Source organism: Equus przewalskii, chromosome 18 (genome assembly GCF_037783145.1).
Source record: "Equus przewalskii isolate Varuska chromosome 18, EquPr2, whole genome shotgun sequence".
Lineage (NCBI taxonomy): Eukaryota > Metazoa > Chordata > Mammalia > Perissodactyla > Equidae > Equus > Equus przewalskii.
Window position 1 is genome coordinate 21,220,534 of NC_091848.1, and position 16,480 is coordinate 21,237,013.

Sequence of the window (16,480 nt, forward strand, 5' to 3'; positions counted from 1 at the left end):
ACAAGGGCAGTAGAGAAAAAATAATTATAAGCATGGTTGCAAAAACCATATGAAAATATTACCAAACAGAATCTAGATATATACAAAATGTAATATGTGACAGACAAGTTGCATTTATTCCAGGAATGTAAGGTTGTTTTAACTTTGAAAAAATGAATCAATACATTAATTACGTTAAGAGATTAAAGGAGCTACATCATATCAATGAATTCAGAAAAAGCATCTAAGAAAAGTCAACATCCATTCCTGATTAAACAAATTAAAACAACCTCTTAGCAAAGAATGAAAATAGATGGGAGTTCCCTTAATATTATAAAGAGTATCTCAAAAAACATTACGGTAGGGGCTGGCCCGGTGGCGCAGCGGTTAAGTGCACACGTTCCACTTCGGCAGCCCAGGGTCCACCACTTCAGATCCCGGGTGCCGACATGGCCCCACTTGTCAAGCCATGCTGTGGCAGGTGTCCCACGTATAAAGTAGAGGAAGATGGGCACGGATGTTAGCTCAGGGCCAGTCTTCCTCAGCAAAAAGAGGAGAATTGCCAGCAGATGTTAGCTCAGGGCTAATCTTCTTCAAAAACTAAAAAATTAATAAAAAACCAGTTCACACTTAAGGTGAAACAATGGACACTTTCCCTTTGAGATGAGGTGTAAGACCAGGGTATCTGTAGTCACCACTGCTCCTCAGCATTGAACTGATAACAAGGGCAACAAAGCAAGAAAAAGAAAGCTATAAAGAATGAAAAGGAAGACACAAAAGATGAAAAAAAGTTATGTGCAAATGATGTGAATGAAACACCTAGAAATTAGAATCTACAGATCAGTTGGTAGAATTAATGAGTTTAAGCAAGGTTGCTGGATACTTAATATACAGAAATCAACTGTATTTCTGTATACCAGGAACAGACCAAAAATCAAATGTTTTAAAAGGAAATAACATTGACAGTAATGTTAAAAAAAATTAACATGTAGGGGCTTGCCCCGTGGCCGAGTGGTTAAGTTCGCGCGCTCCGCTGCAGGCATCCCAGTGTTTCGTTGGTTCGAATCCTGGGCGCGGACATGGCACTGCTCATCAGACCACGCTGAGGCAGCGTCCCACATGCCACAACTAGAAGAACCCACAACGAAGAATATACAACTATGTACCGGGGGGCTTTGGGGAGAAAAAGGAAATAATAAAAAAATCTTTAAAAAGAAAAAAATTAACATGTAGCCAGGAATAAATCTTATAAAATGCAAAACCTCTAGGGAAAAACAGCTTCGATAATGACAGCTATTGGGTATCCATAAGGGAAAACATGTAACTGACCCTTACCACAAACTATACACCAAAATCACTTCCAAGGGTTTGATTAACCATCTTACTGTATAAGGCAGCATCTAAAGAATGAGGCGTGAACCAAAGGAGAAAGAGCGGAAAAGCATAGATTTATGGTTAAAATATGTCCTATATATTACATTAGAAGCCTTTTCAAATGATTAAGAAAAAGATGGACATCCAGGTGGTGGAGAGAGCAGTCAGTTCTTCTGACATTAACTTAATGTTTTCAAAATTCTTTAGCAGTATTTTAAGACTCTAATTATTACCTTATGTTTTGCCGTTCTTGATCAACATATCTTATTTGTGATGCAAGCATTGTTTTGTGAACCTTAATTTCTTCAGTTCGTTCTTCCATAGCTGTGTGTATCTGCTGCTTTCTTTTCTCCAGAGAAAGAACTTCTTCTGCCTTACTGTGAAGCATTTCTCGAGTACGTTTAACTTCAAGTTTTAAAAGATTGTCTTCAATCATCAAATCCTATCAACATAACAAAACTGTCAAATATTGAAATATTTATTTGTACGCCCAAACCAAAATATTTTTCTTTTTTATTGCTACAAAAGTCAAACTTGAAAATACAACTTTTTCTAATTTGACTATTGACCAAGATATCAACTCGGGTTAAATTTAAATTGCTCTGAGTCATGACTCTATTTGTTCTTTTTCTTTTAAAAAAAGAGTTTATGGCTATTCCAAGTCTTTTATTATAATTCAATTTTGCATTCAAGTTTTACAAAAAAAAAAAAAAAAGGAAGAAGTTATTCCTAAAATTGAAACTTACAACATCCAGAACATACATGATGTCCTATGGATGAGAATTTTTACATTCTAAACTAAACGTCACAAAATAATGTATAAATAAATTCTTATTTTGAAACAATTCAATCATGAGTAGAATAGTGACACAAGAGTACACAAATAGATCAATTTTCAAAGTAGAAACCCCAGAAACAAAGATTCCAGAAAATAAAATTTTACTATTTCAAAACACAGCTTTTCAGCTAGAGAAAAGATCAGATATCTACATTTCACATGTTCCCAAAATAAATTCTAGATGAATGAAAAAACAATGTAAGAGATGAAACCAATGCAGCTGCTGGAAATACTAAACTTTTGTTTGAGTTTTAGTGTGAAAAAGAAGTTTCTAGGCATAAAAATTATACAGAGAAAAACACAAATATTTGACGTTAAAAAAAGTTTTTATGTCAAAAATCTTACTAAAAGTTTAAAGACAAATGGGAAAAATATTGACAATATTTATGACAGAGTTAATATCTTTATATATGAAGATCTTTTGCAAAGAAATTTAAAAACATAAACCTTCTAATGGAAATATGGGCCAAGAACATAAGCTAGAAATCCAAAAAGAAATACTATGGAACATAACATCATAGAAGAAATGTTTTAAACATTTTTACCTAAACATAAATATTTAAAATTTTATGTTTGAATATAACATGTTTTAAAAGGTCACCAATTTTAAAAATGCAGAGTAAAAACAATGAGATACCATGTTTGTCCATCAAATTGACAACAATTTTCTAAATAATATTATCCAGCTTTGGTGGTGGTGAGTAAAATGGAATGCTTATACACTGCTGGTGAGAGTCTTAACTGAACCCTCGAGAGGGCAATTTGGCTTAAAAATAGTTTCAAGACACGAAAATATTCTTTCTTTCTGAACCATAATTATACAGCTAGAAATTTATCCTAAGGAACTAAATGAACAACTGTACAGTGATGTATGTGCACAGTACCTGATGTGGTATTTAGAACAGCGAAACATTGGAAACAAACACATACCTAAAAGATAAGAGCTGGTTAAATAGATTACGGTAACTTCCTGCCGTGGACTGTAAGAAGCCTTTAAAAATATTTTTTAAAGAACATTTCATGTTTTGGAAACATGTACAATATATTTAAAAAATTTTGAAATATAATATTTAAAGCCAATTTTCTTTAAAAGACTGGAAGAAAATAATACACTTCAACAGTTTATCTTGTGTACAGTGATTACAGTGACTGATTTTCTTCTTTATAATTTGCTATCTTTTTAAAATTTTCTTCAATTGGCATGAAAACGTAGTTTTTAATGCTATATATGCATATGATTTTATTGCACCTGTTTCAAAGCTTTGGCTTCATTAAGTTCTTTCTCTGATCTGTCATTGAAAAGGTTTAGTTCATTTATTTTGGTCATGAGGAGCTGTTTTTCATCAAGATTTTTACTATTTGACTTCTTCATAAAGTAAAGATCATTCTGTAAAAAAGAAAAAAGGTACATAAATACATATTTAAATAACAATATTAAATATATCTTACAATAAATTATATGCTCCATTAATATTTATAATAATCAGGTTTTTTAATCTCATTCTTCATGCTCTAATGTCTCTAATATAATATACATGGATATTCACACAGAAAGATTTTCATTTTTATCATCTATTGATATTTGGGCTTGGTTTGAATTCGATAATTCTAGGAAATATTATTTATGGTTACAGTTCAACCTGAATGATTAGGTGATTGCCATTTATGGGGAGAAATGAGAGCAGGGGGCCCAAGCTTTGGTTCAATATATGTTCACCTTCTGGAGTTCATTATTTGATTCAACCCAAGTCACAGAAAGTAAAAACATTAACAGTCGGAGAAAGTATAGGGTCTTGGTTAACAGCACAAGCTCTGGAATCAGATGGCCTTAATTCCATATTAGCCATCTGACCCTGGTGGGCAACCTACTCTTTCTCAGTTTCCTCATTTCTAAAATGGAGATAATAACAGTACCTACCTCCCTGAGTTGTTTGAAGATTAAGAAGTTACTGTCACAGAGTATATACAACGCTGTTTGACACATGGAAGTGTCATGTATTATTATTATTCTTATATATATAATCACATATTGCTAGAGAGAAAAATGCTAGATAAGATCCAATTCCATCAGATGCATAAATGGGCCTTGTACACACCCAGATACCCGTTTTCTAGCTTTAGCCAGTTTTTATCCTCCCTCCCACCCAGAACCCAGAACAAGATTTGTGCTGTTAGTGCCCTCGGGTACCTAAAGCAAAAACTTTGTAGTTCCGAGATCTCTCTCTTTTTCTCTCTCTTCCTCTCTCCCTGTCTCCCTCCTTCCTCTGCCTTTCTCATTGCCTGTATTTCTCTGAAGTATCAGATCTCTGACTGAAGCAAGACAGTAAGAAGAGGAACTTTTTTTTACATAAAGATATGATTTCATAAAATTAATTTTTAGAACAAAAAAAATTTAAATTTAGGATGATTTTCAAACAGAAGAAATTAGTTTCTATTATGCAAAATGAGAGATGGAGGGGCATGGGAGAGGGAATGCAGAATGACTTTACCATCTGAGGCAACGATTGAGAGAGCAAACCTTCATTAGAAGGGTAACTGGCTTCAATATCTTTAAAAATTCACTTGCATTTCTATTCATTTATTTATCTCTCTGTTAAAATCAGAGTTGGGATAGGCATAAGCACTATAAGTACAACTGCATGATGGACAGAGCCAGGCGGTGGCTAAAAGAGGGAACACTAAAACCAGCCCCGCACAGCAAAACAGACACAACTCAGTCAAGAAACGTTCAGATACAAATGTCAGCCTCCTATCGTTCTGGAGCATTAATATTCTCATATTCTAAATAATTAAACGATACCATTTATTGAGTACCTACTAAAAGCACTGTGTTGACATATATATTGCTGCTAATTCTCCAAAATGCCCCAGAATAATATTAAATTATTTTTTCCATTTAATAGATGAGTGAACTAGAGCTCAGAAAGTTAAAATAGTAGTAGCGGTGTAACCTTGACATTCAAAACTAGTTCTTTCTGATTCCAAAATATATGCTCTTTTCCACTAAACCAAGAAAGAAGTTAAAAAGATATTTCATCAGGCTACAAACTACTACAAACGAAAATGTTATTATCTGGAAATTTAAAAAAAAAATTTAAATTTTAAAAAGTTAATAGCTCCCTTTCACCTTGGTAGCTTCCTAAAGGAATTCAGGACAATTCTTCTAATAACCACTAGAGGACGCTCATCACCAGCCTTTCCAGCTGTTAAGTAACATTTAAACCCTCTGGAGTTCTCATCCCATTCAGATCCACATTCTCACTCCTTCACTCTCACTCTCCAATTAAACTTTAACATAGCTTCTATATTTGATAGGTCCCCCTAACATAGGTTTTATATTATCATAAATATATTAAAATACCTAAAGATGAAGAACATTTTCACCTTATTAACAAAATCGTGTCATTTGAAATATTGTAACTAAGTAAATATTTGAATAACAACAATAGATGACCCATAAAAGAGCAGCTTCTTCGAGAGGTCATTTCAGAGATAATGGGCAATCAAGTTATTATGACAGATACACAGCAGAAAACTGGAATTTATCAATGTTATAAATTGTGTACTGTTTAAGAGTATTTTGAAGTCATACGGGCTGGGGATTAAATCTCAGCTCTCGGTGTACCAGCTGTGTAACCGTGGACAAGTTGCTTAATCTGTAAAACAAGTACTAATAGCTTCCTCACAAGACATTTATAAGGATTAAATGAAATACAATACTAAAAGCATGTAATATATTTAGCATAAGGTAAATGCATAATCAATGGCAATGTTATATTCTCATAGTATAGAAATATGAACATTAATTCATACATATGTTATATATGTAGGTAGCTTGGGAATCATCCTATCTGAAGTAGAGTCTGAGGAACATGCTGACTTAGAATGACTCATGACTAGCACATTTGAAGCGTAAAGAGTATTTTGGCTAAGTTACATGAAGCTTCTTGATCTGTGTTTCCAAAAGGCCAACTGTAGATTTTTTGTCTTCGAATGTCTTTTTAAGTTCAACCACTTTTGCTTCAAGGGCTTGTTTTTCTTCTGAATTAATTTCTCCCTTCAACCGCGACATTCGGCGTTCTACTTGTTGAATGTAAAAATCCTGTTACAGATTTTAAAAATAAGTTAGTAAGGAGAAAAAAACAGTTAAAACCATTTCTATAAATACAAAAACACAGTAAATACTTTCTTATGAGTTTGGCCTGGGGTTTCGTCATTTACTTAAAGTCATTTTAATCCTTCAGTAATTTATAGGATAAAATCCAAAATCCAAGAGTAAGGAACTCTAAGGGGAGAAACAGCAAACTATTCTTCAAGAAACAGGGTACGTGATAGTGACATGGAAGTAATCTTCCAAAAATATAACAAAGTCAGCCAGGGGGCTATTTATCATACATACTACCATGATGAACCCCAGTAAATACACTGGACTTACGTGGACATGGATTTTTGAGGGTACATTTTCTAAGGGATGCAAAAAAAATGATAGAATCACAAATTATTAGCCACAAAAGGCTCAAATATGATGAGCTTCTAATAAATTATTTTTTAAATTATACTTTAGCATCTGTAATCTTGAGAAACTAAGAATATATTAGGGGGGAGTTAAGATGTAAAGAGGGAAGACATTAAGAAATTAACATGAGACAGAATACATACATAGAACAAGTAAGGAAAAACTAAAAAATACTTTTAACCTGTTGGTCTAGGGGTAGGGCTGGGGAAGCCATTGCACAACTAAGAATCAACACATGGTTTTCTAGGTTTCAGATATTCCAATCCTTGTTTTGTTTTACTCCAGGTGCAATTGCCCCAGGCTCCTTTAAAGCATGGTTCTCCCTCACTAGAGTTGTCTATTCTCTTAACTGTTCATTTCAGATCAAGAAGAAAAATAGCTTTGAAGGCCCCTCACTCCACTACTGACCTAACATGACAACCCATCTTCAGCAGCTGTCTCTCCTTCCAAGAGGGCTTAGCAATCTTCGTTTCCTTGGGACACTGCAGGATCTTGACCATCACAACTATAACAAATCAATATGGAAGATAATCATAAGAATAACATCTACCTGACTGTACATAATTTCTTGCTGCTTCAAGGTTTCAAAGTCCAGTTTATGTAACTGATGGTTGAGGTGCTTCAGAGAGGAACGGGTTCCTTCAATTTCTGATACAACTGCTTTTTCTTTCGTTGTCTCAGCCTGTAATTCCTGAACTTTCTTAAACAGCACATCTTTCACTATGTTTAACTGAACTTCCACTTCCTGAGGATCAGAATAATAGTGATTAATGAAATTATAATACCTTAAACTGTTTTAATATATGAACATTATAATTTAGGGGCTTATAAACAAACCCCCAACATTTCAGCCCTTGAGAATACAAAGCCCTTCCCACAATTTCAACAAATCCCCAACACTTCTTGTAGTCTGCTCTCCTCCAGTAGACTAGTAGTTCTCTATTCCTGTATCATGCATCTCCATCTGTCATCTTAATTCTATCCTATGCTACGCTAGCCTTAGAACTTGGCCACTCCACTGGTTTCCTTAGAAATAAAATATGCTGGAGACACACAGCTTATAAGTTCACAAAATTTACTGAAGTCTTGAGGATGTTACGGGGAAGAAATCACATCCCCCAGTCTCCTACCATATTTTGGGCACTATCCAGTGGTGAGCAAGTAAATGTTTAACCACCAGCTTCCCAGTGAATGGGAGGTGAGGAGGAAGAGGCTGATTTCCATGGTGTAAATACTCCCACTATGGCCAATTTCAAGCTACTAATATGATACCACTAAATGCACAGTTGGGAAGAGAGATGCAGTAGGAGACCATTATGGTTTATTTCCACTATAGAGACACGTAGATGTAAGTAATCTTAAGTAACCTTAAGAGCATAGATAATGGTAAAATAACTTGGAAGTGATGAGTGCTGAGTAATTACTACTTTTGTTTTTAATATAATTTGTTTTAATTCTAAGTCTATATAATTTACGTTTTTTTTTTTTTTTGAGGAAGATTAGCCCTGAGCTAACATCTGCTGCCAATCCTCCTCTTTCTGCTGAGGAAGACTGGCCCTGAGCTAACATCTGTGCCCATTTTCCTCTACTTTACATGTGGACACCTATCACAGCATGGCTTGCCAAGCAGTGCCATGTCCACACCCGGGATCCAAACCAGCAAACCCGGGGCACCTAAGCAGAACATGCACACTTAACCACTGTGCCACTGGGCTGGCCCTATAATTTACTTTTTAATAGTAGCTATGTTTAGCAGCCAACTTGCAAAATTCCAGAAAATTTAACTATCAGCTCTTGCGAGCTGGTAGGGGCTGGCCCCAAAACACAATTGGCACTACCCCTCATTCATACCTTGCCTCCAGTTGCCCTCCCTACGTGTACAGCCCTCTAGGAAATAGAAACCAGTGCCCTATTCCCACTGCTCCTTTCTCAGGAGGCAGATCTGTCTTGACCTCAAGGCTTCATAACCAATGTATTCTAGGCTTCAAACAGATCTACCATGCCAAGATCTATTGAAAATTATCATTTTAAAAATGTTGAAATAGGGCCAGCCCCAGTGGCCTAGTGGTTAAGTTCAGCACACCCTGCTTCAGCAGCCCAGGTTCAGTTCCCCAACATGGACCCACACAACTCTGTTAGTGGCCATGCTTGTTGGCAGCCCACACACTAAAAAAAAAAAGAAATGGAGGAAGACTGGCACAGATGTTAGCTCAGGGCAAATCTTCCTCAGGAAAAAAAAAAAGGTTGAAATAATTTCCTTTTGTGCTCTTATACTCAGATAAGCATATTTCCCTTTAGCAACCAATGAATCTTACTATGAAACAAAAGAAGTCTGTGATTGGCACACTTAAATTTCCACAAATCAAGAAGTATAATCTGATGTAATCTTATAAAATGCATTGTTTTTCAAATAATAGATAATTTTCATTGGGTTTAAGACCTTTTCAAAGATTACCTAGCAGAGTTTTAAAGTCGGTGCTTAGTGGTGGATAACAGTACATCTCCAAAACATATAGGGTTGGGATTTTTTCAAACAAACAGACAAAAGTCAACAGCTACAAAAGCCAAGATTATGACCACCACCCTGCTACAGCACAATCAGTACACAGGCTGCCAATCTTATTTTTTCCTAACTCAGCTAATTTCTTCAAAAATGTCACTCGTTTTTCTTTCTGTCATCAAAAGGTCTAGTTCACACAAATTTCACAGTCTTTACGGATTTCTGATAAATTCTAATAATGTCCCACCTCATGTGCTACAGAAAATCGTGCTGTTAGGAAAAAAAAATAATATAACTTTTTTCTTTAAAAATAATGTATGATTTGTAATCAAATAGGACTCAAGTCAAGATTGCTGCATGACTTCACTACTCAGGAATTTTAAACATGCAACAGCACGCGGAGGAAGCTGAATTCTATCCGAATACAAGTGAAACCACACTTGATATGAGCCTCAGCAAATGAGAGATTTTGCCACCAGCTTCAGATGTCCCTCCCCTGCCCCCCTGAAAAAAAGAGTAAAAGCAAGAAGTAGTACCTACAGTGTCAAGCCACACAAGTCACTTTGAGTTTTCAAAGAGGAAATGGTGAACCAGCCTTCCCAGTTCCTCAAAAATTAGCTTTAATGCTACCGACATGCCAAAGAGATTAAGGTAGAAAGGGACGCCAGTAGAGTTAGGAAAGCGATAGCATTTAAGAGCCTATTTACCAATATATGGTGCCAGACCAATAAATGGTAAGGGGTTAAAGAGATAGTAGATGATGAAGAAATACAGGTAATGAATGTAGACCATTGGGAGGAATTTGATCACAAAAAACACAAAAGATGGTAATCAGGTGGAAATCAGTTGTAAAACAAGGGCACTTTTCAAGGTACATCTGCAATATAAGAACACGCACATATATGGGTGACAAACAGGGACATGGACACAGTAGGCTTTGGGAAGGCATGGAATCTCAGGCAGAGGGGCAACCTTTAAAAGAAGACATCAAAGTTCAATGCTGAAAGCAGAAGAAATGGAGAATTTGGAGCTTAAGAAGAGAGCAGGTCATGAACATCTTCAAAAGCGATGCATAAAAAGAGGCCCAACAGCCCTCTTTACAAATGTGATCATGCCAGAAAGCAGAGCCTCTTAAAAGACCTCCTACTCCTCTGGTCTCAATTAATTCACTATTGCTAAATTTGCTGAGTTTTTAAAAGTGGAAACTAGACTTTACCTTTATACCTCTTTCCTCCTCCTTTAGCATATCTTCCAAATTGGTAGCTTTCTCTTCTATAGACAGAGTTTTCTCAGTTATATGCTTTAATTTATCTTTTGCAATCTGATTATGATTTTTAATTTTGTGTAACCTAGAGACGGTTTATGAGGAAAAAACAGAAAATGTGCCTAAAAAGTATTTCATGCAAACAAATGAGGTATAGTTTACCCTAAGATTTCTTCCTATAACTGAAAGGTGTCTTTTGCCATAAACCTTTTTATCACCAATATATATTTAATAAACCATAAAAATATTGCTCCTGAGTATTTTTGATAAAAAAAATCCAAGAAATGTTTTTAATGTAATAATTTAGTAGCCATAATTTTATAGTTATTTAACAAAAAAAATTTAATAACTTTTCTAGATGTAGTCAAAAATTATAAACATATTTAAAAGTCTTTTTCTTACCTTGTTGTTTCTTCAAGAATATCCTTCTTTATTTTGGAAATATTTTTCCTCAGAGCCTCTAAATCACTGGAACTTCTATTAACAGTGGCTTTTAAAGAATCCAGCTATTTAATTAGTTAACAGATAGAAATTACATATTTACTCTATATCTTATAAATTAACTTCAGTACTAAGAAGTTCTATTCTAAACACTTTAATTTCTAACCTACATCACATGTATAAACACAGTAACCATGTTTCTGTAATATGTATTAACGGTTTCTCTTCTTGATTTAATATTAACTTTTAAATGACTTATTGAATAATACTGGCAAATTACAGAGACCTACATACATATTTTAAAAGCAAATTAGAGCGAAAGTTTCAGAGCAATGGATTTAGCAAAGATTTCTCAGATATGACACTAAAGGTACAGGCAACAAAAGAAAAAACAGACAAACTGAACTTCATCAAAATTAAAAACTTTTGTGCATCAAAAGACATTATCAACAGAGTAAAAAGGCTACCCACAGAATGGGAGGAAATATTTGCAAAACATATATGTGATAAGGGATTACTATCCACAATATATGGAGAACTCCTAAAACTCAAAAACAACAACAAAAATCTGATTCAAAAATGGGCAAAGGACTTGACGTTTCTCCCAAGAAGATACACAAATAGTCAATAAGCAAATGAAAATATGCTCAATATCATTAATCATTTAAAAAACACAAGTCAAACTACAATGAAACTCCACCTCACAACCATTAGGATGGCTACTATCGAAAATAAATAAATAGGAGCCTGCCCCATAGCCAAGTGGTTAAGTTTGAGTGCTCCACTTTGGCGGCCCAGGGTTTCGCTGGTTCGAATCCTGGGCATGGACATGGCACCACTCATCAAGCCATGCTGAGGCAGCATCCCACATGCCACAACTAGAAGGACCCACAACTAAAAATACACAACTATGTACCAGGGGGCTTTGGGAGAAAAAGGAAAAATAAAATCTTTTTTTTAAAAAAAAAGAAAGAAAATAAATAAATAACTGTTGGCGAAGATGTGGAAAAATGGAACGCTGTCGGTGAGAACGTAACATGGTACAGCCACTGTGGAAAACAGTATGGCAGTTCCTCAAAAAATTAAAAATAGAATTACCATATGATCCAGAAAATCTGAGATAATTGTACACTCATGCTCATAGCAGCATTATTCACAATAGCTAAAACATGGAAGCAACCAAAGTGTCCATCAAGGGAGGAATGAATAAGCAAAATATGGTATATATGTACACACAATGGAATACTATTCAGCCTTTAAAAGGAAGGAACTTTTGACATACACTACAACATGGATGAACTTTGAGGACATTATGCTAAGTGAAATAAGCCAGTCCCAAAAAGACAAATAGTGCATGATTCCATTCGTATGAGGTACTCAGAGTAGTCAAAATTATAGAGACAAAGTAGAATGGTGGTTGCCAGGGGCTGGCAGGGAGGAAGGAAGGGGAAGTTACTGTTTAATGGGCATAGCATTTCAGTTTTAGAAGAAGAAAAGAGTTATGGGAAATGGATGGTGGTAGTGTTTGCACAACATTAAGAATGCATTTAACTACCGAACTGTACGCTTAAAAATGGTCAAGTTGGTAAATTGTATGTTAATGTGTATTTTACCACAACAAAAAAATCTGGAGAAAAATGAAGTACTGATACATACTGAAATATAGATGAACCTCGAAAACATCATGTAAGGAAAAGAATACAGACACAAAAGACCCCACATTATATGATTTCTACCACCTTTCTACTTCGGACATTATACGAAATGTCCAAAACAGACAAAGCCATAGAGACAGAAGGTAGATTAGTAGTTGCCAGGGGCCAGCTGGAGGGGGAAAGGAGAGTGACTGCTAATAGGTATGGGGTTCCTTTGTGAAGTAACAAAAATATTCTAAAATTAGATAGTTGCTGCACAATTCTGTGAATATACTAAAAAATACTGAATTGTATACTTTAAAATGGTGAATTATATCTCAATAAACAAATTATGAATGAATGAATAAATAAATCCCTGTATTCTTTTCTGCAATTGGTTTAAACTTTAAAATTTTTAAGAATGAGCTATTAGCAGTGACATTTAATCTAGGCAAGAAATTCATTTATTTTACGTTTTCAGGATCTTACATGATTATTCTCTTTGGACAGATAAAAAAATAATCCTTTCTTCTTTATCAGAAATAAAAAGCATAACAACTTATAGAATAAAATTCTCTACAATATTCCAACTTCCCACCTAAACAGTGGTAACCTCAGATAAAATAGCCTCAAGGTACAAATTTCATAAAGATCCCTTTATTGCTAACTAAAGGGATCTCTACTCTCCCTATGGAATAATCTAGTTGGCATGTATGCCTGCAAAAGAAGAAAAGAACAAAGGAGGAGAAGTTTTGTTCTCTTAGCCTGTTTCAAGGTATTTTATCACTACATTGTCCCACTACCACACTGAAATATTATCCCCTAACAAGGTGAGAAACTGAACTGGAGCAGGTAGGTCCACCTAGAATTTGAGAGTTAAAACGACCATCAGCACGTATCACTAGACAGACATTTCAAGTCATCACTGATGTCAATATGCACCTTCAATTTTGCCCGTTTGCTGATTATCTTATAATTCAGGACGTCCAGTCTAGACCCTTCAGGAGCCTTTTGCCTTGGAGCACTTACAAAACACCATGTGTGACAGGAAGTTGGACCCTGCACAACTCCAGGGGGAGCCCTTCACACCCACCTGTGACGTGAACAGCATCCCCATTGCCTTCGCCAATCAGGGGATCAATCAGAGTATCCTAAAAGTTCCACCACATGAAGGGATGTCACAAAGAGCACTAGAGGGCAGTTCCTTGATCAAAGGAGAGCCTTTATGTTTATTTTTACAGTAATTTCTCATAAACAGACAAACCAGTCTTTTTAGTTGACATACCTCATCCTTCAGCTCAGTTCTATTAGTTTCATGATGCTGATATTCCATTCTACATTTTAAAACTTTACGCTCAGCAATAGAAATTTTTTTCTCATACTCTGCGTTATTTCCAATCTCACTTTCCAAAAACTTGATCTTTTCCTTAACCAAGCTTTCTTTTTCTCTTGCTTCCTGCTTTATCCTTGCCAATGCCTAAAATTTAAAAAAATACATTAAATATGTGTTTAATATGGCAAACAAAACTAAAAGGAACTTAATTTTTATTTTTATTACTATACGCAGTATTTATTTTACCAAAACTTAACAGAATTTTTTTTGAAGAGAGACTATTTTTTTATTTTTATTACTTTTTTTGAAGAAGAAGATTAGCCCCGAGCTAACATCTGCAAATCCTCCACTTTTTGCTGAGGAAGACTGGCCCTGAGCTAACATCATGCCCATCTTCCTCTACTTTATATGTGGGACGCCTACCACAGCATGGCTTGCCAAGCGGTGCCATGTCTGTACCTGGGATCCGAACCCAAGAACCCTGGGCCGCCGAGAAGCAAAACATGCAAACTTAATGGCTACATCACCAGGCTGGCCCCAAGAGAGACTATTTTTATATGAATAAGAGCAAAATATTAATATGCTACAAACCAATATCTATAAGCTCATATTTTTAAAGATCTCTATATTTTCTTTGATCTGTCTAGTACTTTGCTAAAGAGATGAGAAAAATGTCAATCTCTTACAAATGAAAGGTGACATCTAAAAAATATAGCAGTGTTGAATATTTTTCACATAGAAAGTTGGATTTCAATAAAATTTTCCAAATATTTCATAGAACCAGTTTTTTCATATTTTGAGAATTACATTTCAGTTATTAGTTTCAATAGGAATGCCTTCACTCAGGCTTTTTGCTGATCTTGAGGATACAAAATAAACAATATTCAAAATAGTAACTGAGATGTGGACAAAGTAACCATGGGAACAAAGAGATGATGAAGTTTACCCAAGAGGAATCATTAAAAGGCTTTATCTAAAAGGCTTCATTTGAGTTGGGCCTAAAAAGATAAATGGAGATGGATAAATAATCTGGTTAAAGTGTAGGGTGGGAGGGCAGGCAGGTAATGGGAATATATTAAGAAAGGGTAGGGTCTGGCCCGGTGCAGTGGTTAAGTTCAAATGTTCCGCTTTGCGGCCTCAGGTTCGCTGGTTCGGATCCTGGGTGCGGACGTGGCACCACTTGGCATGCCATGCTGTGTATATGTAGGTGTCCCACATATAAAGTAGAGGAACATGGGCATGGATGTTAGCTTGGGGCCAATCTTCCTCAAAAAAAAAAAAGAAGAAGAAGAAGGGGTAGATACAGATGAAAGGGATGAGACCAAAAAAGGTAGAGGTTAGGGCCAAATTGTGAAGAAAATAAACTTTTCCATCGCCCTGTTAAAGAAGCTCAATTTTCAAGCAATGTGGAACAAACAAGATTTTAGGGCTGGGGAATAAAAAGATCATATGTGGTTTTCACAAGTGATTCTTGTGGCAATATTGTTGGATGAATTGGAGGGAGAAGGAAAATTTACCCTAAAATGTATTTCTTCCCAATTTTCTAATACGAAGTCCCACCAAACAACTAATCCCAGGAGGCCGTGTTGGAGGAGGGAAGGTAGGTAATGATTCTGAAATCATTACGTTTTAGAAATGCTGCATGTAATATTGTACATATTAGCATATTAAATAGGTATATATTTGAGATGTACTGCATTTAAAAAAACATTTTAAATTTGTTTAATCTAGCATTCCCGTATGTTCTCTGTAACAATTAGCATTCTATAATTGCATCATTTTATATATGGCTGTGTTCATTCAACCAAAGGACAAATAAAACCTCCTAAGTTTATATATGTCAAATGATCATTCTAGAATTTCCTGCTGTATGTGATTTATCTACCACTTAATCTGGTACTTTAAAACCAACTTCAATATTCACAATTTTTAACAGTGTAATCTATTCACAGTTGATGTTTTCATACAGGTGATGCTTAGAAGTAATATCTCAAAATCTCTACACTGGAATAAAAACATAATAGAAAAATATTTTTTCTTTTCTAAATAATGTAAATTCTTTTTAGAAGCCAATTTCAGGATTATGGTCAGACTCCTGCCAAAAAGACACTGAAAAGGCAGGAACTGTCTTTGGAAGAAGAGGAACAAAAGGGTCCAATCTCAAAGGAAATCCTCTAGTGGCGTGAGCAGGCTCTCACTGGCTCACCAGAACTGATCACACATCTCCTCTCAACTCTGTACCCAGGGGAGTCACGTTGGTCTGGAAGTAGTTTCACCATGGAAATCAGAAATGCTCCAGATCGGGAGCCAGTTGTGAAACACTGAGAAGCATACCACTACCCATGGAGCCACTTCTTGGCACCCTCCCTAGTCTCTTACAATATAGACAGCCAGGAAATGTCAACCTGCAAACAGGAGTCACTGTGAATATGAGCAGGGAGCTACAAGTTGTGTATTCTGCCAAATCAGCAGGCTGAGTGAATTTAGCTGCGGTGGTGTATGAGAATACGATTATGGATCTGCAATCTTGGATCTGGCACATTTGATTTACACAGAGGAAGCAGTCAGGACTTGTTGTTTGAAAGCAACAAGAAGCTAAGA

The 16,480-nt window shown here is 35.5% G+C and overlaps 1 protein-coding gene across 2 annotated transcripts in view; it reads right to left on the reverse strand.

Annotated features, from left to right (window-relative positions):
* Nucleotides 1-16,480, reverse strand: part of CCDC39 (coiled-coil domain 39 molecular ruler complex subunit) — a 42,841-nt gene that overhangs the window by 15,318 nt on the left and 11,043 nt on the right. For both annotated transcript variants that reach the window (XM_070583203.1, XM_008519906.2), the window contains exons 7-13: nt 13,832-14,023; nt 10,874-10,977; nt 10,424-10,556; nt 7,258-7,452; nt 6,129-6,293; nt 3,441-3,578; nt 1,587-1,795 (exon numbers count right to left, since the gene is read on the reverse strand). In XM_070583203.1, coding sequence (XP_070439304.1) covers nt 1,587-1,795; nt 3,441-3,578; nt 6,129-6,293; nt 7,258-7,452; nt 10,424-10,556; nt 10,874-10,977; nt 13,832-14,023 — 1,136 coding nt within the window. The remainder of the gene's footprint in view (nt 1-1,586; nt 1,796-3,440; nt 3,579-6,128; nt 6,294-7,257; nt 7,453-10,423; nt 10,557-10,873; nt 10,978-13,831; nt 14,024-16,480) is intronic.